General features: G+C 34.7%; 1 protein-coding gene across 1 annotated transcript in view; it reads right to left on the reverse strand.

The window, feature by feature from the left end:
• The window catches only part of LOC110458655 (protein ovarian tumor locus-like), a 90,759-nt gene that overhangs the window by 12,595 nt on the left and 52,092 nt on the right, over positions 1–26,072 (reverse strand). Inside the window, exons 10-12 of the mRNA XM_021510463.1 lie at positions 12,151–12,209; positions 4,055–4,152; positions 2,747–2,799 (exon numbers count right to left, since the gene is read on the reverse strand). Coding sequence (XP_021366138.1) covers positions 2,747–2,799; positions 4,055–4,152; positions 12,151–12,209 — 210 coding nt within the window. The remainder of the gene's footprint in view (positions 1–2,746; positions 2,800–4,054; positions 4,153–12,150; positions 12,210–26,072) is intronic.

Here is a 26,072-nt window from a genome sequence, read left to right on the forward strand (position 1 = left end):
TCAATGGACCATAGGTATCTACTAGGTAAGACATTAATGGACCATAGGTATCTACTAGGTAAGACATTAATGGACCATAGGTATCTACTAGGTAAGACATCAATGAACCATAGGTATCTACTAGGTAAGACATCAATGGACCATAGGTATCTAATAGGTAAGACATCAATGGAAAGCCTGTGGCTTGTTATGATGTTATTTATCTACATTTCGTTAATTGATTAAAACTCATTCTCTTACAAAGTGACATACAAGATTGCATCAGAAGGATTCTTAGTGACAAAATATATGAAAATACTAAAATGTAAAAAGAAAACAATGATTTGTACCATATCTAACTCACTAAAGATGACTTTAATCCTTCTCGGATGTGGTGGAAGGGAAAAGTATAATGTACTTCACTTCACTTGTCAGATATTTCATAAACTAGCAACAATTCTTCTTACTGTTTAAGACATTAACAAGAGGCCCAGAGGGCCTTTATCGCTCACCTGGATACCTAAGCAATCATGGCAAAATATTCTCCAAATGAGATCAAGGGAATATGACAGACACCAAGGCCAATCCTTGTAACATAGCTATATTAGATTTGTCATGCCCAGCAATTTTATGTATGGTTATGGGGTGGGGATCTCAACTGTTTCCAAGCTTTGACTCAGTAACTAGGTCCCTAGAGTTGTGGCCAGACCCCAGGATCGATTCTAATATCGTGACTGCATTTGTCTCTTTTTGCCAAGCATTTGTATATATAGTTTTGGGGTGGGGATCTCAACCGTTTCAAAGTTATGACCCAGGGGCCAAGTCTGCAAGGGTGGGGCAGACCCTGGGATCAATTCTAATATCATGACTGCATTCGTCTCTTTATGCCCAACAATTGTATATATAGTTTTGGGGTGGGGATATTAACCATTTCAAAGTTATGACCCAGGGGTTAAGTCTCCAAGGGTGGGGCAGTCCCCAAGGCCAACCTGGAAGCATATGTGCAATCATCTCTTTATACTCAGCAATTGTATATATACGGTTATAGGGTGGGGCTCTCAACTGTTTCCAAGCTGTGACTAAGAAACTAGGTCCCTAGGGGTTCGGTCAGACCCCAGGGTCTATTCTGATATCATGATTGCATTCGTCTCTTTATGCCCAGCATTTGTATATATAGTTTTGGGGTGGGGATCTCAACCGTTTTAAAGTTATGGCCCAGGGACTATGTCTCCAAGGGTGGGGCCAGACCCTAGGGACATCCTGGAAGCAAATGTGCATTCTTCTCTTTATACTCAGCAATTGTATATATGGTTATATGGTGGGGATCTCAACCATTTCCAAGTAATACATTTTATTGGCCCCACCCCTTAGCCCGGGGGGTCAGCCCCACCATTTGTACAATTTTGAATCCCTGCCTCCCATGAATACTTCCGACCAAATATGATCAATATCCATGGCATAGTTCTGCAGAAGAAGTCATTTATAGCAATATAACCAAATTGCCCCCTTTTGGCCCCGCCCCTCAGCCCCCTGGGGGGTCAGCCCAACCGTTTGTACAATTTTGAATCTCCACCACCTAGAGATGCTTCCAGTCAAATAAGGTTGATATCCATCACTTAGTTCCAGAGAAGAAGTCACTTAAAGCAGTATAGCCAAATACCCTTTTTGGCCCTGCCCCTCAGCCCCCTGGGGGGTCAGCCACACCATTTGTACAATTTTAAATCCCTGCCTCCCAGGAATGCTTTTGATCAAATATGATTGATATCCAGTGCACAGTTCTACAGAAGAAGTCGTTTGTAGCAATATAGCCAAATTGCCCCCTTTTGGCCCCGCCCCTTAGCCCCCTGGGGAGTCAGCCCCACCATTTGTACAATTTTTAATCACCACCACCTAGGGATGCTTCCAGTCAAATATGGTTGATATCCACTTCTTAGTTCCAGAGAAGAAGTCGCTTAAAGCAGTATAGCCAAATACCATTTTGGCCCTGCCCCTCAGCTCCCTGGGAGGTCAGCCGCACCATTTGTACAATTTTAAATCCCTGCCTTCCAGGAATGCTTTTGATCAAATATGATTGATATCCAGAGCACAGTTCTACAGAAGAAGTCGTTTGTAGTAATATAGTCAAATTGCCCCCTTTTGGCCCCACCCCTAAGCCCCCTGGGAAGTCAGCCCCACCATTTGACCAATTTTTAATCACCACCACCTAGGGATGCTTCCAGTCAAATATGGTTGATATCCACTTCTTAGTTCCAGAGAAGAAGTCGCTTAAAGCAATATGGCCAAATTGACCCCTTTTGGCCCCGCCCCTCAGCCCCCTGGGGGTCAGCCCCACCATTTGTACAATTTTGAATCCACACCACCTAGCGATGCTTCCAGTCAAATTTAGTTTAATTCCAACCAGAGGTAAAGAAGAAGAAATCGTTTAAAGAAATTGTTGACGTACGGACGTACGGACGGACGATGGACGCCACGGTATGGCATAAGCTTACCTTGGTCCTTCGGACCAGTTGAGCTAATAATACTTCAAATGCCATTTAAATGCTGAAGACAGCTACAGGGCCAAACTGTTAATTAACCCTTTCACCCCTATGTAACTTAAGAAGACTGTACCATGCATTGATCTGGATGAGTCCATTATGGTCTACAGTGGTGAAAGGGCTAGACAAACCTCTATATATGTTACCGTCTAAACATTTATTTTTATTATTTATCATAATTATTTAGCTAAAGGAAAAAATAATGAGAATAAAAGAGATTTCTGACTCACCAGCACGTAAGGTGGATTTAGTAGGGCGAAGACTGTCTAACGGTATCTCTCGTCTAAAATACAATCATTTTATCCATTAATAATGCTCGCTATATAATCCTTGAGCAACATTCCAAAGTGACAAATAAACACAACAGTTGTACAATTAGAGCTCTAATTTGCTAATAAGCATAATGCAAGTTTTAGGGTGACCCCGTTTGAAATGTCCTTTAAAATATAACCACAACACAAATAACAAGTCGCAAATATTTTATGCGGCATTCTGAATTCATGGCGTGAATTTCAATCCTTAATACAACAGGTCAAAGATCATGCTTATTAATATACTTCTTGCATCGTGATTCTCCAGACGTTGCATAATTTTTAAGTTATATAAAAAGTATTCTTGTGACAGCTGTATCTGCTATAATGTGACAAATTCACAATAACTTCTGACTGACATTACCAGCTAAACTTACTTCCTTCTAGCACAACTCGTTCTCATATTTTACTTTATCTCCATAAATTAAGAATTCTTTATAGATCTGTTGACACTAATGTGCTAGATCAATACCTCCCTGATCTAATACAGGTAAAATGATAACTCCCTAAAGTTACACACTTTTACACACTTTCTATATATTTCTATGTTGAATCCGACTCGAGTGTCATGAACATCACTTGATATTTTCCAGGAGGCTTAAGTTAAGGAATGATACTAAATTAAGGAATCTCTGTAAGTTCAGAAATATTTCGAAGTTAAGAATCTCCTAAGTTAAGGAGTGCTTCCAAGTTTAGAAATGTTTCCAAGTTAAAAAATCTTTGTAGGTTGAGGAACGTTTATAAATAAAGAAATAAGTTAAAGAATCTATTCAAGTTAAGGAATGTTTCCATGTTAAGGAATGTCATTGAATTAAGAAAAGTTTCATAAATTACATTTCCAAAATGTTACACTGATCAATCCTTTCATCATCAGCCACAAAGAGTGACCTTGGGTTACTGAACTTGAACTCTTATTTGAGGTACAAGCAATGGTTCCATTCCACGCTTCTAATATAATTGAAAATTCTATAAATGTTCAAAAATACACAGTACAAGTTGCCAGCTGTGAAGTTTGACAAGTAGTATTTCTATCTTACAGGTTTTACTGCATCCATTATCTTGATTTGCCCAATAAGAACACCAATCTTTCATGGGTTTACTTTTTAAGATGCTGCTATCCATTTACGCAGTTGGGTAGACTAGAGCAATCAGGGTCATTGTTTTTCTTTTCATGATAAGGTACAGAGCCTTGGTAGACCCAGATTTGGTAAAGAAACATGAACTTACTTCTCCCCCAGTTCCTCAATGTACACTACCACCGGGTTCTCTTTGTCACCTATCTCCTGGACATGGCCATGGTAGATAGGTCCGCTGTCTAGTATCACCTGGAAAATAGAAATAAATGTACCTCTGTCTCAACACAACAAACTACAAAATAAAGTCAACAGCAATGACCAGGAGACACCAAAACAAATAGTAATACTATATGAATACCACAAAAAACCTGGAGAAAACCAGATTTACTAAAGCATTTTCTGCACTACATTCAGCATAATTATGTCTTCTGTCAAATCCAGGAAATAGCATCTGTTACTCAGACAATCTAAGACACAATATAGATGTATTTGATCAATGGAGAATCACCATATCACATGATTATTTATGGAATGGCAAATAAATCCTGATTTAATGCTACCTTCAGCAATGAATAGAGATTACCCACCAAATCAAAAAACCAAATGGATACGGATATAACCTGTGCATGTCCCCTTAATGTACCTTGAAAGTGTAAAGTTGTATTTATTTGCAGTATTTGAAATAAATTCAAATGTATCTGCTGCAAACTATCATACTGCAAATTATCTAACCAATCAGCCTTACCATCAACCCAGGCTTCCACATGAAGGACCAAATATAATTGTATATGGGCGTGCAACAGTTGTGTACTACATTATGTAAATAGTATTTTAACCTTAAGAAATACATGTTTACATGTAAAGTGTAACCAACTGGTAAGTAAAATGTTTACAGAAAAGAATATTAACATATCAGAATTTTGCCAATGAAAACCAGTTTGTCTCATTGTATCTTATTAATTTAATCTTTTAAACACTCTTATTCCAGGACACACCTGAATTTAATTTAAGATAGAAGAGTATCACTGTAATTTTGTTTAACTAGAAGATTATTCACGATATACAGAAGAAGTGATTTTTTCCCCTAGCTTATGAATAACTTCCCTTGTCAATATACTCATCTTCCTTTTTGATGCCTTGCATATTCTATGTAGAAACAATGAAATTTAGGATTCATAATAATGAAAAATCCTGCAAATTTTTGCATTTAAAAATTCTTTGAAGAAACAATAATTAAATTTAGGATTCACAATTAATAAAAAAAAAATCCTTTTATTGTTTTTTGTTTTTCATTTTGTTCATTTTTGCTGGTCAAAGATCTAATGAGAATCCAATTTAGACAGCAGCTAAGATGATAGGAAGGCTTAGGAGATAGTGGTAAGGGCAGTGGTTTGTCACTTTTGCCAGCCAAGACAAAAATCTGAAGACGAATGTGCATTGATATTCATACGATCATTCTATTAATGTCAATAAACCTTGGATGTATAGATAGGTGTCAGGTCAGTCTTACATGTATAAGATCTTCATTTCTACCATAATGACATGACCACTGAATTGTAACATAAGTTATCATACAACATCTAATATTCACCTGTGACTGGCTAATATCAAACAACCTGTGTGTGGCCACACTTGTAGACTTTTCTGTTCATTGCCTAATATCAATACATACACCAGGCCACAACACTTAAGCCTGTAATAATGCTGAAAATCTCCATCAAATATATTGACTCTTGCTAGAAATATTTCTATTACTTAAATGAATTACAAGCATCATATGACCTATGTCAGACAGTTTTAAAGTAAACACAGTTGAGAATGGACTTTGTGGTATAACAATGCCCAATCCTTATAAATGCATCCTTAGCTATGAACGATCACAGATATTTGAGAAGACCTTCCTAGTATCCTGTTGCACCATAGACAGATTTCAGAAGATACCACTCCAAAAAGTTACCTCAACTGAATTGTTAGGTTATGAGAAGACTAGACTTCTTGTTTGAGAAACATTCTAAAATAACTTATAACAGAAGCTAACACATGAAATCTATCAAATAGTTTTGTCCAACATTATTTGAACTTAATATGTTTTACAAAACTTTACCCTATCTAGCATGCAAGACACAGATGCTGCATGCAAGATCGCACATCTCTGTATACATAAGGATTTAATCTATTATTTTCACATCTGTTACCTTCCAACTATTACTAGGTCCTGCTTTTTAAAAGCATTATGTAGATGGAACATCCCCACCCAAACACCTGTAGTAGTACTTTTAAAGCAAGATCATGTGATATAATATTCATATTGCATTACATCTGTAACATGGAAAAAAAGACGGATCTGCTTCAAACCTGAGACTTCTGAACTCTCAACAGATACTTTACCAATCATGTACCAATCATGTACTAAATTACATGTAAACATTCACAGAAATGTGTAGACGGGACAGCCTAGATTATATATGATATATTACAAGACCTAAGGCGTTGTGGTCATACAACTGTCAGCCATACAGCTATTGCATCAGTCATCACTTTCAGTTTATGGGGTAAAGTTGACTATAAATAAAGTTATATATTTCAGATTATAGCTGTAACTGCCTACCCTGCTGTAAAATCTGCAGCGAGACCCCCATTAACCGGGAGTGTAAGATCCTGTAAAAATCCCCTCTAACCACTTTAATAAAGTAAAGGATTTCTGGTTCTACCCCCTGTATGTAAAACAAAGACATTGGTCAAACTGGTGGTATCTCAAGTCAGAAAACCATTGATTGCCTAGAAGGTTAATAAACCCTAGAATCTCCAGAATGAAGACCCTTGTATCTGTCGACAAATGAACTGTCCTTGTCAAGTATTGTCATCCTATAGAGTGAAACCTGTCAAAGCCCAATATCAACACTCAATTATTCTGTTCTGTTTATACAGCTTTTTACAAAACTCAAGATTTACCTATCTAGTAAGGTGCACAGTGGGACTTGTTCGAAAGTCTGGTTTATACAGGTTTCTAGATTATACAGAGGTCAGGTTAGACAGGTTGTACTGTATATGACAATTGCAAACAGATCTGGACTAAATTCCCTGATCAGAACTGTATTACTGACCAATGATTTGCATTATGTTTGGTCATTGTGAAGTTGACCATACTTTGAATTTCAACCAAATCTCTTTGTAACTGTATATATAATGATGAACATTTTAAAATTGATTTGATCAAATTCTCAACCAATCATTCAAAATGGACATTACATAAACAGTTTTTCCTCAACCAGACTGAAGAGCAAATCCTAAAAAGTATTTGTTTTACAGCATTATATGGTACACTTACCTTTGATCAAATCGAGTATGACACTAAAGTTGTGAACAGTTGTATTTTACACAGATATAATTCCATCAGTTACAAGATACAGCTACAAGCTGACCAGATTATGATCCTAGATTGAGGTCATCACATTATCTAACATTAGGAACATCTACCATAGCCAGTGCCTTCAACCCTACTCCCTGATCCACTATCGACATGACTTAATGTGCAAATTCTCCCAGTATATCGTTGCCAACAACCATAACATCATGCATCGCCGAACCCTACATTTCTTGAGTTAATCAAAGTAAGATGTGGGATGGTTTTTATCGTAGGTCTTTCACTCTGGTTACCTGTATCATACAGACTTATTAAGTGTGACGGGTGGAGTCATTAAAGTAACACTGCATGTAGCTGAATACAAATCCTCACCGTTCATCTCAGACACTTCACATTGGCGTGGATTCTTTTCAACCATTTCCACAAATATCAAGATCCATTTTTTTTTTATATAAATCTATAAAACTTCAGCTGTTCAAAGTGAAACAACATAAACTAGCATAAGAATGTCACGTCTATTGATCAAAATGCTCCCTGAAGTATTTCTAAAAGTCTTCATTAAAATAAAACTAACCAGACTTTGAACTTACCCCTACACAAACACCCAGTGTGACCTTTTCACGGCTGTGTTAGAACTATTGGAAAACATTTATGAAGTTGGGATCTTACTGAACAGTGCATACTGTGATTGGAACATAGGGATGTTATACTTGTGTAAACATTTCTCGAGTCTCTGTAAAATTGTTGTTCTGGTATAGGTACTTTTGGGTGGGGCAAGATTTTCCAACCTAATAAGCACAGTAGAATACAGCGATATGACACATAGATTTATAATTTAAAAAATACCCCCCAAAAATTCACTATCTTTAAAACAAAATGTGAATATTTGAGTAAAAGTTTCAAGATAGCTAGGTCCCAACTTGACTGCTTGATCACCACATTTCATTTATAATCGCAGGGAGAAGCAAAATCCTACCATTTATAATCGCAGGGAGAAGCAAAGTCCTACCATCTACATGGCTGGTTCAGGTTGCTTTAGTAATTCTGCTTGTATAGGGAGTAATGTACGGTAATAAAAATTATCATATAACCATTTTCTTTTCGTATTCCTTCTTAACCTGAAACTCTTGTATCAGCCCGAGGGGCGAGAGCCTAAGGACTAATCTGGGTTGAGGGCTGCAATGATATCGGGTATGAAATTGTTCATATGACGAGCCAATTTTAAATTCACCTTGAAACTTGCTCACAGATGTTTAAATATTCAAACAATTATGTTTATTTAGAAAGCTTAAGTCTATGCTTAACTTTGCACGCTTCAATGAACTGCTCTGATTAATATCACCCATGCATCAATAATGAAGCCTTTTCTGATAGCATGACGAAGACATGACTTACGATGCAGTCCACATTCAAACTTGTTTAGAATTCAAAATATATAGAGATAAATACCCGACATTATTCATTCAAGTGAAGCGATGCATTAAAATGTGTCAGATTTATTTAGTCCTCAAAAAGCCTTAACCCATATAAAATATTAGCTTTCATTTTTTCTTATATTTCCTCTAACTTCTTTTAATCAGGTTGCCTAAAAATATCCTCAAGTCTGTCAGTGTTCACTTTCTACCATAACAGAAATAAAAGTATCTTTTGTATTTTAAATGTCGTTAAGTTGAGTCATCAAGCTGATAGTGCTTAGACCTAATAGGTTTAGGATGGATTAGTAGACTTCAATGTCTACAGAACATCTTAACAATCAGTAAAGATTTGTCAGCTTCACTCCCAATTCATAACGAGTTTGAACGGCTTATTCCTAGACTTTTAAATCAAAACAGCACATTATTTTTTTCACTTTTGTGATCTTCTTATTCCATCATTTGAAATGTATGCTAAATATATGAACATTCTTAAAATTACTGACCAGAATTTGTTCCATTTAAACACATGCTTAATAATTAAGCTATGGAGACCTTGAGCCAGCCGTATCAGTGTCTATATATGACATTATCAATACCATCTGTTAAATGATAGCCATCCCAGGTACAAGTCATGTGCTGTATTAAATACCCTCAACAATGCAAACTCAGGAGTTCTAAATTGGCAGGTTACGACTTTTTAAACTTTTATCTAAATCAAATCCTGTATCATCTCCTGTTCATTAACTCCTGGAAATCTTTGTCAACTTTGTCAACATCTTGTACATGCATCCAATAAATGATCAAATATTGTGTTATTGTCTACATTTAAACCTCATTTACTGGGTTGACATGTTTTATGATAAATTCAGCATGAAATAGTTTTCAGTACTGTACATGCAATATGGATGTAATCCCCTGGTATTGTAACATGCTGGTATATGTATACTTGTGTGTGTGACTATCTGGTGGTGGATCCTACAGAACTAAGGTGATTAATATGATAACACAATGCATGTTCGTCTTTTTAAATTGTACATTACCTACCAGCTTAACTGAATTTGTTTGAAAGAAACAATGTACAGCAGATTTCCATAATAACTTGCTGGAAAGTTAATTTAATAGCTTTGATCCTACCTGCCAATGAATAGACACCATACAAACATAGATATGTTACATTTCAATGAAGACTGATCCTGTATAATTATTTAAAGAAGGGCGTTTCCCATTGATGACACGGACTGCAGGTCAATTTAAAAATCTTACTGAAGGCCTTTTTTAAGACTATTAGAAAACCAACTGTAACAAGATTATTACTGGTGCTAGCTATAACAACCGCTAGTAATTGATGTTAAAAAAAGAAATCTGTTAATGATTTTGTTGTGTGATGATATTAATTCAAATCATTTTTCCTTCATCTTTAACCATGTTCGGAGTCCTAGTGACCATTGAACTTCATTGATAATTCTGTGTTTAACAACTTCTAGTGCTCATGTAACTGATAAAATATTGCGAAACAGATACAAAACTTGCTAACTCTCCCTAATTTGGAGAGAGACTTTCGATTTTGGACCCTAAAATTTAGCTTTTTCAACCAATGAATTTGCTAAACTATTCCAATTTTCTGAAATATGATGATTTCATTTGAAAGAAAGAACCATTTAAAAGGTGTCTTTAAAAGAAAAAAATTCCTAGGGTGTTTCAGAATTGTCATTCTGAAAATTCATCTTTATAATGTTGTTTTTTTGTGTTTAAGTTTATTATTAATACACATAAATCAATAAGGATTTTTCACATTGCAAATTGTTTTGACTGAGAAGCCATGTTCAAGTTATTGTAGTGATAAGGCATATAAGATTTTTGCCAATATGCATCTTTTTAAAAAATAATTGTGTCGGAAAACCAAGATGTCAAAAAAGTAAATATTGAAAAATATATGAATTGTGCCACAGGCCTGAATAAATAGAGATAAAATCAAGTGACATCTCTACAACTAACTTTACCTAGATACAACAACAAAGTCTACAGTCCTACAGGCATAAGGGAATCAATTTGTATCTACCTGTACCTTATACAGGGCCATACCAAGTACAACACCCCCCAATGGTCAAGTATTAATGAACACTCTTGATATTATCATGGTGATTTTTTGTTGTTTTTTATACTGTCATGTAGATAGCAATCTCAATTAATTTGAAAATATTTTATGAAAGATTTCTACTGACAACTTCACAACAAGAATCTCGATTTTTAACTTTCAACAGAAAAACATCAAACATTAAATAGACCTATATATTGTACAAATATTAAGTTCAGGTATTTAGTAACCTCTATACTATCTAGGTAAGTCAAATCTGTCAATATATACTTGCAAAGAAATATTTATTTCATATCCAAGTTACAGATAGCGTATTAGTGTTAGACGGACAGAAAATATAAAGACACAGAAGATGTCTGCTTTAGTATTGATTCTAACTGTAGTATCTTGTTTTCAGACTGTAAAATTATTATTTTTGTCTGCTTTAGTATTGATTCTTACAGTTATATCTTGTTTTCAGACTGTAAAATTATTATTTTTGTCTGCTTTAGTATTGATTCTAACTGTAATATCTTGTTTTCAGACTGTAAAATTATTATTTTTGTCTGCTTTCGTATTGATTCTAACTGTAATATCTCATTTTCAGACTGTAAAATTATTATTTTTGTCTGCTTTAGTATTGATTCCAACTGTAAAATCTCGTTTTCAGACTGTAAAATTATTATTTTTGTCTGCTTTAGTATTGATTCCAACTGTAAAATCTCGTTTTCAGACTGTAAAATTATTATTTTTGTCTGCTTTAGTATTGATTCTAACTGTAATATCTCATTTTCAGACAGGAAAATTATTATTTTTGTCTGCTTTCGTATTGATTCTAACTGTAATATCTTGTTTTCAGACTGTAAAATTATTTTTAGATCAAGATTATTAGAGTTTAAAGACAACAATTCCAACAATGCTGTTCTATATTTCCAGTATCAGCATAGAGCAAATATTTGCCTGAAAATTTGAAAAAACATTGTTAAATTACAATAATATCATACGACCCAAAAGTCAACGACTCACAACCTGATTAATAAGCCCGTATTCATGAATCTTAAATGAGGTCTACCAAGGTCAACATACATCCTGCCAAGGTCAACATACATCCTGCCAAGGTCAACATACATCCCATCAAGGTCAACATACATCCTACCAAGGTCAACATACATTCTACCAAGGTCAACATACATCCTACCAAGGTCAAATATATCTATATACCAAAGTAGCCACACACAGTGACATTAAGGTTGAGATGGTGTGGAAAGGAAATGACACCAACGCCAGGAACAAGGAGACACCAAAATGATACATAATGAATCAAAAATATTCAAATAATGAACATTTTGACAAAACAATGCTGACTGACATAATTTTAAAATGTTTTGCCTTACCTGGCACTTGTCACCTGGTGAGAAAGTGAAATGTCGGAATTTTTCCCGATGGATTGCCTCTGAAAAAACAAATATAAAAAGTTATTTCTAAGTTAAGAACCTGAAGACACGAACATAAAATTTGTTAATGGGTCTCGACAAAAAGGAAGTGTTATCTACCTGTACTGACAAAGGACTTATTACTAGTTTAAATGTCTAATGAAAGGGAAATTTGTCCATACATTAACAAGTTAATAACCTGCCTTTCTTCTGAATGCCGATGGCAATGATGTCTGCCTTGGTGTGAAGTTAACATGTGTTATGGATATTAACATGAAGTACAAATACAATAGTTACATCACAGTACAACACTACATAGGAAGTAAGTCATTTTAACTATTATAATCAGACAACAGTAGAATTCCATTTAATTGGATTTGTATAATTTTTATTTCAGACATTACAGATTGATAAATAAAACTGAGGTGAAAAAGTCTTTGTCAGTACAGAATTTACTATATAACTACCTTAATTACCTCTAAAATAGGATGAAAATCAACTATAACAATATATGTATATACATATGGAAAAATAATGATAGATTACTTTCTCTAAATGATATATACAGTAAAATATTAACTAAGATCATACTTAGTGTGAATGTGTATACATAGGAAAGCACTATTGTGTTTCTCTATAAACATCAAATGCTCTTTTAGTTCTCCAACAGTTTGTTACATACAAGCTTTCATGTGAAATGTGAGGTCTCGATGTGTACACTTTACACTCTCTTGTTACATATTTTATAGATCTTGACATATTCTTTACTTTCACTATAACAAGTTTAAGTTTCTTTTCAATCCACATATTGAATACAATTGTTAAAGCTTGAAATGTCTACACATTTTTAAAATTAATATTGCTTTCAATTTTTTCATTTGTAAAGATTCAATATGTATGTAGAATACAAGTTGTAATTACTGAAAATTTACATTTTGTCAATATTATAGGTCACAGTGTTAATAAACATGAAAACCTACCTTTTTAACAAGTTCCTTGTAGTAATGAGTAACTAAACAAGATAAACTTGGAGGTCTGACTTATCCAGTACTACTCTGCTACACAGCTGTGCACATTTCAATGGTTAGGATAGCTTTAACGACCCATCAGTAATTTTCCATATTTAACTAAAAGCACGCGAGGATAGCCTACAGGTTTATAATTGTTATAAGCAATTTTAAACATGCATACATGATACAAAAGCATGCCCAAGGCTGGACAACACACTTAACAGTTATAGGTATGCTGTACCATTGTAACACAATGCCCAGTAGCGTATTGTATCTATAGCCCCATTTCTCTACGCTAATGGAACAAATTTGTTTTCATTTAGAAAATTATTTCAGACACTGATAACAGTTTTGCTGTCAGATTTATTGTTGATTGTAACGGGGTCCCCTTCATGATGCGACTTGTTGGACACGTAATTGTTTAGATAACATCAGATTTCTAATCATGAGTTATACATCTGATTCAAGCTATATCAATATTGACCCTGGGAAATTGCATTACTTATAGTGACCTACTGATCAAAGACATTCACACAAAGAAAATTCAACAAAACATAGGTTTTAAAATTTAACATTAAATATAGCATATCAGTACACAAACTTCATCTGTGTCCTTTTTGTTATTTCAGATCTTCATTAATGAATACAATTTTATTTATTGGCATACGTCCATTAAGTCAACACAGCTATATATTATTAAATATATTGCATATTTCCATGTTGTATTTCAAGTTCATTTAAAGCCATACTTAAGGTATGTATATGATTTATTCTAAAATAGATCAAACTTTAAATTACAGCTTTATAATTCATTACAAAATACCCATAATGAACCAGGTACCTGGTTATTTAATTTTAATTAAAACCCTTTAAGCCCTGATGATGCATTAATGCATCACCAGGCCTAGGCCGAATGATGCATTAACAAACAAATCATTTTATTTGCGTATTTTATCAACTCAAAAGTGTTTCAAAATATTTCCGCTTCCGTGATGCATTAATGCATCATTCGTCCCAGACCCGGTGATGCATTAATGCATCACGGAAGTGGAAATATTTTGAAACAATTTTGAGTTGATAAAATACGCAAATAAAATGATTTGCTTGTTATTATATATGTTCCTGAAATCATAAATAGGTATTAAATAATTAATTTCAAACATATTTTTGACTTTAAAAGCACATTACGTCCAGGTATTTGAATTTCTGCTAACAAGAACTTCCGGTCAGACGGGAGTAAGTGAAAGAATCATTCCCGCATTAATTTTCATAAAGAAAATATTTTGTAATGCTGGTTCCAGAGCTTTATAATGTTAAAATACATCGCTGTTCAGTTAAACGAACTTACTGGAATTTGTTATGAATTTTAAAATCAGTATGTAATAAAATTATTGTGCGAAACACTGGTGCATCACGTCAGGGACACGGGAGAAATATAACATTGAACAGTGCCATTCTACACGCCAGCATTTATGACTGAATTTTTGTTATCAATCCAAATTAAGTTCTCAAATTATAAATATGAGTTGATATGCATACTCTAGTGTTTTTGTTGTAGATATTTTTGTTGAAACTCTATAAACTTGAAACGTTAGTCGATTGAAAATTACTCTATTTATGTAGTAACAGTCAGAGATCACATGATCAAGATTCATTCAAGATGGCAGCGATACAGTGTGTATGTCGAGTCAATCAGTATAAAAGTAATTTTCATAGGGTTTCAGCAATGTTGACGGGCTTAAACATGCAATTTATGTTACATATAGCGTTCTCATTCTGTATCAAGTGATGATATTGACTAATAAAGCTGTTATTTACGCTGTCATGGTAGATGATTGCGTGAAAGTTCGGACGGTGAAAACGTCAATGAATTTGAAGCCCAAGACTTTGACCGTAATTTTGCGGTATTTCTAAGACATCAAGACATAGTATATGGATAAGTTTTTAACATCGCCTAATCTCCTTACAATTTCCTATAATTAAAAATGATTTCCCATCACTATTGTCACTGAAGTGCAGGGGCATATCCAGAATTTATCTAGGGATGTCGGTCAATGTTCCAGGTTTCACACTTATTTTGCGATGCATTATTTCACAGTCTGTTTCATACACATAAGCTGGTCGAGTACCCAAAATGTAACACTTCATTATTTAAGACAGTTTGTGAAATAACTGTCAGCATTTAAAGCAATTTTCTTCATTTCAAAAATGTTTTGACAATTTCTGACAAATTTTAGTCGTTTATTTAGTTCTGCATGTTTAGAAATATGATAGGATATTTATGTTGTCACACCTTACCGGTTTACTGGGATTTTGTCCCCCATTTTTTGAATAGTTCATGAGCAATGTTTAAAAGGTAGGCAAAAGAAATTTTCTCAAATTGTATAGAACTATATAAATCTTGAATCAGAATACAGAACATTCACTTTTATTGCAAAATAAACAAGAGGCCCAATGGGCCTGCATCGCTCACCTGGTATAAATCTCACACTTGTAACCTTAAAAGTGATCTAAAATAAAGCTACAGGCAAAACATCAGTATTTATGATTAAAATTCATTCAAAAGACCCTGTTAATTTTTTTTAAACATTTCATCCTTGTGATTGAAAGTCGAACAAATTTTATAGCCTTTCATCTCAGGATGCAACTTGCAAAGTATCAACATCCTGGGACCCATGGTTATTCAGAAGAGGTCGTTAAAGATTTTAAACAAATTTGACCCCTGTGACCTTCATATGGGTGAAGGTCATTCATTTGAACAAACTTTGTAGCCCTTCATCTCAGCATGATAAATGATAAATATCAACATCAGCATCACCCTGGGCATTTTGGTTCTTCAGAAGAAGTTGTTTTAAGTTTTTTTTAAACAATTGACCCCTGTGACCTTGAATATAATTGAAGGTCATTCATTTGAACAAACTTGGTAGCCCTTCACCCAAGCATGTTACTGGCCATATATCATCTCCCTAGGCAGTTTGGTAATCGAGAAGAAGTTGTTTAAAGTTTTTAACATATTTGACCCCTGTGACCTTGAATATGGGTTAAGGTCATTCATTTGAACAAACTTTGTAGCACTTCGTCTCAGCATGCTACTGGCGAAATATCATCACCCATGGCATTTTGGTTATTGAGAAGAAGTTGCTTAAAGTTTTCAACATATTTGACCCATGTGACCTTGAATATGGGTGACGGTCATTCATTTGAACAAACTTTGTAGCACTTCATCTCAGCATGCTACTGGCCAAATATCATCACCCTGGGCAGAAGAAGTTGTTTCAAGGTTTTTTAAGACAATTGACCCCTGTGACCTTGAATATAATTGAAGGTCATTCATTTGAACAAACTTGGTAGCCCTTCACCTAAGCATGCTACTGGCCAAATATCATCTACTTGGGCAGTTTGGTAATCGAGAAGAAGATGTTTAAAGACCTTGAAAATGGGTGAAGGTCATTAATTTTAACAAACTTTGTAGCCCTTCATCCCAGTTTGCTTCTGGCCAAATATCGACACCCTAGGCCTTTCGGTTATTAAGAAGAAGTCATTTTAAAGTAAAATATTGACGCCGGAGGGACGGACGCCGGACGCCGCGCCACGGCATAAGCTCACTTGGCACTTCGTGCCAGGTGAGCTAAAAATGCTGCATGATATATATATATCAAAAGTGTTCCATTTTGGGTACCCTCACCCTATATTTGGTCTGAACCATTTCATTTTACACAAAAATAGTCAGATACCAGTCTTGGCCTTGTACTTTTTCTCTATAATATATATCTGAATCCTAATTCCTGTTTTGTTTTTTTTTAGTTATAAGGCCAGAGTGAAATTAATCGTCAATATATTAATATATCTTTGTTAAATTATTTGAATTAAAAAAAAACAAGAACAATTGATCTACAATATGTTTCTCAAAGTAACACTGGGAAACACTAAACAACAAAAAAATCAATTCTACCACTTAATCTTTCTAATTTTACCAGTTTACATCAATTAGCATTGAATTTTACAAAACACAATCTAAATCATAAATTCATGACCCAACTTAATGATGTACCATCTAAATAATATATGCATGGGCTAACTTAATGATATACAATCTAAATCATATCTGCATGGCCCAAATTACGCAAACACTCTCTAAATTAGCAGAGCACCATTTAAATTTAAAAAACATATCCAAGTTATTGGGACATGGACTAGTTTTCAGGAACAACAACCAATTTTCAGGGACAACAACCAATTTTCAGGAACATAACAATTCATTAAGATTGTGTCTTTCTTCCCGAAAACTAGTCATTGGCGCCCGAAAATTAAGTCGTTGTCCCGCTCACTTGCACAGCGGTATTCCCTTTGACGTAGCTGCGCTCCTGCGAAGCCCGTACAGGTGAGGCAGTCTATAGTCCCTGCCTTGCTGGCCGTGTTGTCAGTATAGCTATGCAAACACGGCCGCTCTAATTCGGTAATCAAAACGATAAATAACACAGGTCGATAGTACACTTATATTTACTTCGAATGAAATAAATACAGAAATAATGCTTATTTTGTACTACGGCCAGGGTAAGGATCGAAATGAACGACCATTTGAGAATGATGCATAACTTTTATCGTATTGCTGAACTGGTGCTTTGATACATCACTCCAGAGACACATAAAGCCAGTATAATCAAAGACACAATATGAACTCTCAATATTAACGATATTTACTAACGAACGATAAGTACGTCCCGATGTCGTATACAACTTATATTACGTAAACTATATCCCCCGGCTCCGTTCGGTCCAAGGTGCTAATTGTCCAGTATTAATTGATTAATTCATGCAAATGATGAACCGATTGTTTAAATGTTCATAAACGAACCACTGTATATATATATATATATATGTTAAGACAGTTTACGTTCCTACTTTGCTTCATATACCTTTTAATCGTTTTTAATGTTGTTAATAGTTTTGTGATTTATATAATACTCTTAGTAAGGGGTTCCCGATCACCTGCCTCTAAGCTTTTAATTTCTATTGTATTTAACATAAATGCATTTTATTCACATTTGGGTTTATTAATCATTACTTATATAATTGTGATTAAATGGAACTTTATCTTTCCTGTACTGTCGTAAGAATATCCCTTCTGAGTTAATGTTTCATGTTATAATATTTAAGGTTTAACTTTCTATTTAGTTTAGATTATCAGGTGATAAATAATCAGCGAAGCCGATAAAGATAAAATAATTTACCCGGGTTCCATTGTAGTTATCACCCGATAACCTAAACTGAATATAAAGTTAATCCTTATATTTATAGCCTTTTTCTTTACATAAAACGCATCCTTTTATGTCATCAAAGTAAACGTATGTAAATGAACACAAAATCCAGCCGTCCTGTCAGTCAACAACGTGACGTCATCGGAATGTATGAATTTCAACAATGTATGTTTACATTTCAACAATATATCTTTTGCATGAATACACTAATGAGTTACAAATCTGGTATCCAAGGTACTCCTGTTAACTTCCTAAAACAGCAATGTAAACTCCCGGGCTGTTGACACTTCAAGTGATAATGACAATGATCTCCACAAAGGCTTTCATTGGAAAAATTACCATTTAAGTTATGTACACTTATGTGTTTCAAGTGAACGAAATTTTCGAAATATCTTGTTTGTTCACGAGACGAATATCCCTTTTCAAATGTTTACATGAAGTGCATATAAAAAAGGAAACGTTTGTGAATTTATTTATTACATTATACAACTCAATGTCTTTGGCCATTTTTTTTCTAGACCATCCATATAAATCTATGTATACTCTCTTTCCCACTTTCACTGTCTCTATACGCTAACATTTAGGAAGTCATATTAACCATCACACACAATAAACTGTATGGCAAAACCACTACGTGTACATGTATAATATGTGTCAATAAGGAACGTGTTGAGATACTTGATAATTATATTTTTTCAATACTTTACAGAGATTAAACCATACTTGTAAATGAACCTTTGTATGCTGAGACAACTTTTCTTTAATCAGTTCCTTTTGTCCGACACAGAAGCCGTAGTTATCGGCAGCACGCACCATTTTTACAACATAATCAAATCAAATTTTTTCCCACGTTTTTTCAATACGTATTCTGATTCTATCTGAAGTCGAAAATTAACTCTTTATAGAGAAATGGTTGTTACATGATCATACATTCTAAGTCAACATCATATGAAAACATGAACTGTTGAAAAATTACGATTTAAAAAAAAAAAATGTTATGCGATCCTATTTACTAGAAATAGGTTCTTCTTCCTCAGTTATTCATCCTGGTCCGTCATTTTGACATTTTTAATCCAGCTGCGATAACGTAGCTTTCTGACGAAGAGCGATTTTTTTTATATATTGTGTCGTCGCGCCAAAAAGACACAAAAAAAGTTACTTCAGCGTGATGCCCCTTTAAATGGATTTTTCACTCAAGTAATTGTATATTTGTACTTTGCTTGGCGCTATCTCATAACATATGATTTTAATCAGATTGAACCAAAGTCAGTGATCTGATAATTTCATAACAGATCAAGTTGCATCAGCATCACCATAAGTTTTAAATGACGCAAGTATGGATTTGTTGATATTTCATGCTTTGTTACCTATGGAGCCATGTAACAGATGATTTTAATCAGATTGTGTTGATGATTAAGTAGGTTTTTTTTAAAATAAATTATATAGAAGTGGCAACTAGCAAATGACTCATAATCACAGTAATGTTTTCCTTCGTAGTTCCCACTAGGTTTTCTTTACTTTTTACAACTTCTTATGCTCCCTGCTAAATTTTCTGCTCTGTTTTGGTAAAGTGAAACAAAGTCAAGATTCAGGTTTAGATTACTTTTATTTCCTGTGTTTCGTGACACATTGTAGAGTAGATGATATTGTATGATACAATGATATACATTGTAAATAAATAATTATATTTACATTTGCATGGCATTGTTACTATATAGCCTCTTTGAAAACTGTGTCGTTGATGGGACTTTAATTACCATGCATCACGAGACACAATTCTTAGCGTATTAACTGACCGGAACTACAATATCCAATATATCGCTGGGCAGTGTGAGATTTGACAATGTCATTGTAAATTTATGTGTAAAATAAAAAATAAAATAAAAACACTTTTATTACAACGTAAACAAGACCAAGGTCTGCAATATCATACAAAATGCACATCGGTTGAAATCACCAATGCCGGCAATGGAAACAATTTTAACGCTCATGCAATTTATCAGAAATATCGTCTGTTACACTGCACTGGTCAACAGGGGTTCGTTACAAATGTCTGAAATACACATATTCTATAGACCAACTGACACATATATTACAGACCTACTGATATGAGTCACAGCACACATAAACATTTCAGACATTTGTAACGAACCTGTGCTCCGTCGCAAGATCATTCACTTCAAACGCTATCAGTTTCACGCATCTCGCATCTACGGTTCCTCAGTTTAATTCTGACGACAGGTCAAATAACGAGGCTGTTATAGAATCTACCGACTGTTGTCAGGTTCCCATACAATCAACAAATAAATTCACGCCTGGATTCATCACAAAATGAGCAAAGAGAAAAGTTCGAATTAACTTCCAAAAATAACTCCCTCGTGGAGGGAGTTATTTTCAGCAGATGTCTTATACAAGGTCGGATTTACGGTATTCACTGTATTTGTCCATGCGCAAAATTTGTTCCGGGGGAAAATCGAAACACAATTAAAAATCTAACTTTCAGCTCAGAGTTCTATTGATAAACTTAAATCACCCTAGATACTGAATTGGGGAATAAAATTGAAGTGTTTGTTAAAATTTCAAAGTACTATTTTATTTGCCAATCAGCACGCGACAATACGCTGTTCAAACTATTGAACGAAATTGTGTGGACTGTCGATAAGGCGGGCATTTTTAATTTTAAATATAAATTATAAATTAAGAAAGAACATAAGAGACAGAGAAAACGTAAATATAAGTATTGAACTAGTTCAATGCTTAAGTACAGCAAATGTCTATGAAATACACCATATATATAACTGTACAGTACTACAATGACAACCCCAGGACTACTGCAAATGACACAATTGAGTATAACATAATACAATCACTACAGTACAGCAACACAACACTACATGTATAATACACTACAATAGGTTATAGGTTATAATACAGTTTAGCAATGCAAGCTATAATACAATGACAAACATCCTAGAAGTACTGTATAACACATTGAACTATACTAGAAGCACACCATAGCAAAATCACTTATAGTATAATTATAGCACAGTGAATTACAATGAAATAAGTGGCAGTATTTACTTTGATAATAAATGGTAGCACATGTTCAGTTCTTTTTATTTCATGCCTGTATAAATTCTTTTGCCAATTTCAAATATGATGTTCATGTAATAAAACACATTTCTGATGATAATTATTTCTGTTTCAAATTTGTTTACATGCATGACCAGAAATTTTCCTTTTTCCTAAAGGGGATCGTTTAACAGATGAAAGGTTTCAGACTGCTCAACTGGCAATGCTTAATGGAGGGACATCTGCTGAAAGACTGGAAGGCTTTATTTCCAAAATAGAGGATTTTCACAGACTTATGAATTTTTTGGAGGTAATAATTATATAAGTTATGACTGAATTTATCGCTGGATATATCCCAAATTTTGTATACAATTCTGTATGAGGTTAACATTTCGAAAGAAATTAGCAAGTACTGAAGTTGGTAATACAGGTCTGTTTTGTTCACCTTTGTGTAATGTTACATTTTAGTATATACACATGTACCCTAATTGATTTGTATTACAGCAGATCATTGAAGTACCCAATATTTTTTTACAGGCCATCTGCAAACTGACCTATAGCACTGAATCAGGAAGGGATTGGGTCAGCCTATAACTTCAGAAATGTGCTAAATGCCAGAAATGGCAAAGGAGATGTCCAGAGTCATTACAGAGCCTATAAACTACTGTGCTACACAATTTTTAGATGCTATGTGCTGTCTGTTATTTCTCAATGAATTTGGACTTAGTGATTTTGAAGAAGTAATCCAGTTCCCAGAAAACTTTGCACTTTATTCCGAAAACGAGAAGATTTCCTGGATGAATGAAATTTGTAGATCACTGTATTAAGTAAGCATTTCTTTGATTCAGACACTGACATTTTCAGACAATTTGCTATTGGATCGATACATCTCATTTCACTTACTGAAAGCACTTGCATTTTAAATGAAGACCAAAAAGACAGACTAACAGCAAACAGATTCATTAACTGGCAAGGAGGGAAGAACAACAACATGGCACTGGACGAGTATGTCAAGTTGTTAAACAGAGAAAGCAAAGACATGTGTTCAGGTTTTTAGACGAAAGAAAGTATTCTGGCACATTCCAAAGAGTTCCCTCACATCATCAATTATGTTCAGCATTATGATGATTTCTGTGCTGTGTCACAACGTAAAGGGTTTCATCACCTTCCCTCTTACAGTGAAGATGTCAGGAAAGTTGCTGTGGAATTAGCAGACACTGGTGCATTTTCTTGTAAACGTGGAAGAAAGCCTCAGTGTAAAGCACTTTCAGCAGATGAAAGATTTTATGACAGAAACTTTCGAGGTCTTGGAACACTCATTCATAGACACAAGCCAATTGTTGCCCACCACAGACTGTGTAACAAATGAATATGAGCAGTACCATTTCACACATGCAGTTCCAGTACTGAAGATCAAATAAGCTATTGCATTGGACTCCCCGAAATGTACAGTAATTCAAAGATGTTACCACATTCATTGCAGTGTATATTTTGACATAATTGTTAGACTCCTCTGAATGTACAGCAATTCAAAGATGTTACAACATTCGTGCCGTGTTGTCATAATTCATATTTCAGACTTTTGTCCAAGAGAGACTAAATGCATGATGTAATTAGTTCTTCAGGCAATCCCACATGCACTCTTATAGGAGACTCTATCGTGTTTGAGAATGTTGTATTTTTTGGCATTTGTTCTGTCAAAATTAAAAGACTATGAATTAAAGTACAACTAGCTTCCATTATATTGATAGATCATGCATGTTACAGATTATCTCGAGGATATTTAAGTGATCAATCACATTATCTTAATAAGATCAAAACAATTCCTTTAGATGAAGGATACCGATATGTGTGAGAAAAGTTCATAATTTGTAGTTGGCGTGGGCAGTATCATGATTCATATATATATATGACTGAAGTAATATCATCCTCAGCTTTTTGAAACACTAGTTTCTATTGTTTATTCAATATAACATTATAGTAATTTAACTGAATCACATCATGTTCCATTCACGTGTAAACCAGTTGTCAGACAATAAAACCAGGAAGTTATAATTAGTCCAGTATAAGTAGACACCTATAAATCAACTAACATGTCAGTTTTCTTCAGACAGTATTTTGAACTTTTATTTCATGTCGTCTTTTTTAGAATCCTAGCCTGTAAAACTAAAACTTGTTTAATAAAATTAAACTTTATGTGGCCGAACATGTTTATCAAGTCAAGAACACAAATAGGGAAAAAATTGAAGAATTTTACATATAATCTATCATGTTTGTTAATAAGATGTGTTGCTGCAAATGCAAGATGAATGAAATATGTCTACTCATATGATTACCCTGTTGTTTTTTAGTTTGACACATGTGTACCACAGGTTTTTAGTTTGACACATGTGTACTACAGGTTTTTAGTTTGACACATGTGCTACAGGTTTTTTGTTTGACACATGTGTACCACAGGTTTTTAGTTTGACACATGTGTATCAAAGGTGTTTAGTTTGACACATGTGTACCACAGGTGTGTTAAGTTTGACACATGTGTACCACAGGTGTTTAGTTTGACACATGTGTACCACAGGTTTTTAATTTGACACATGTGTACCACAGGTTTTTAGTTTGACACATGTGTACCCCAGGTGTTTAGTTTGACACATGTGTACCACAGGGGTTTAGTTTGACACATGTGTACCACAGGTTTTTAGTTTGACACATGTGTGTCAAAGGTGTTTAGTTTGACACATGTGTACCACAGGTTTTTAATTTGACACATGTGTACTACAGGTTTTTAGTTTGACTCATGTGTACCACAGGTGTTTAGTTTGACACATGTGTACGCCAGGTGTTTAGTTTGACACATGTGTACCACAGGTTTTTAGTTTGACACATGTATGTGTATCAGAGTTCATAACACCAAAATAAAACACACACACATATATATATACATACAAGTACATACATAATTTCATGCAATAGTCAGTCACTCCACATTTAAATCCAGATCAGGGACTAAAGACAGATCTATATCATCTTCGCAGTCAAATGGATCATATGTATATGATTCTGTGTCTTCATCTGAAGACTTGTCACCAACATCATCAGCACTGATGAAATAAATAAGCTTCTCAATGAAGGAAGATGTGCATGCGCCACATGAACAACTAACTGCACACAAATCACAACAAGAATGAAGGCCCTTTTGCTTTTTTGATTTCTGTTAGCTCCAACTCTGTCAGAAAAGGTGTCGGCATTGCAACTCAACGACACTCTTCGGTTTTGAACATGTCTTTCACCTCGGTGTTGACATCTCGCAAGTGGTAAGAATTGACCAGTAAAAGGGCCACAGAATCCTTACCATCACGTCCAACACGTCCAATCTCCTGTATGAGATCTACTAAGCTCTTTGGTGCACCGTATACAATCACATTGTAAACATTTACACAATCTACACCCATACCAAGAGCACTTGTTGCCACTAAAAGTTTCAAACTACTGTCAGGATTTTTTAAAGACTCCAGAACTTTTTGCTTTTTGTCGTCGGGCGTTTCAGAATGAAACATTTCCACTGAGCTGACAGCTTCAGTTTTTTCAGTGACAATATAGCTATAAATGTTAGCTGTTGCCTTAATGGTAGAGCAATAAACGATTGTTCTGGGAAAGGTTTCCTCACAAAGGACATCAATCATCCAAACCATAGACATCTCTACTGTATTTGGTATTTTTCTGACTACCAACTTAATGTTGGGCTTGTTTGGAGAAATTCTTATTTCAACCAAGTCATCATCCATCTGTAGCACTTTGGACACTCGCCTAGAAATTTTCTTGGTGCAATCACAGTCGGCATATAGATATATCTTAGCTACGGTCTAGTTTATGATTAAATCATCGATAAATAGTTTGAAGAAATCAATCGGCTCAAAACGTATCAATGTCAATGTTCAATTCGGCCTCAACTGCAGACGACAAGTGCGCCTAGGTCCGCCGATATTTTCATGTTTGCGTAGGGCACAAAGTCGTTCATTGGAAAGTTACATATTATGTTACACCGAAGTATTTCAACATCAACCATGTCAAACCCTTCAAAACCTTTATTATCATCGTAGGTGATGCTGGAGAATAAATGTTTGCCATCATATTCATCACTTCAATCTACACGTCCGCCATTTTTATGACGTTTTTTTACGATTTGAAATTCTCTCGCACACTTTGATTATTACTAGGGTACATTGCCGGGAATATCGAAAGTAATGACAAAACAACCAATCAGAAGCCTTCTACTATACGCTTTCGGGTTTGGTATAAGCAACAGTCCGCTTTCACATTTCCTTTTTACTGATCAAAAACCTAAAGACCGCGCCACTATTGTGATGCGTAGCACTGACAGCCAGACTTTTCGAAACCACTATTGTGGCGTGTAGCAGCCTAAGGGTTAAAGTGGTTGAAAATCTTGGCCGAGCCCTTAATGCGTTGAACCCTGTTACTTTGTTTGAAGACAATTGAATACTATTTGCAAGAGTTAATGAACAGAAACGGAGAAAATGATGTTTTT

This window comes from Mizuhopecten yessoensis, unplaced genomic scaffold, assembly GCF_002113885.1.
Source record: "Mizuhopecten yessoensis strain PY_sf001 unplaced genomic scaffold, ASM211388v2 scaffold9685, whole genome shotgun sequence".
Lineage (NCBI taxonomy): Eukaryota > Metazoa > Mollusca > Bivalvia > Pectinida > Pectinidae > Mizuhopecten > Mizuhopecten yessoensis.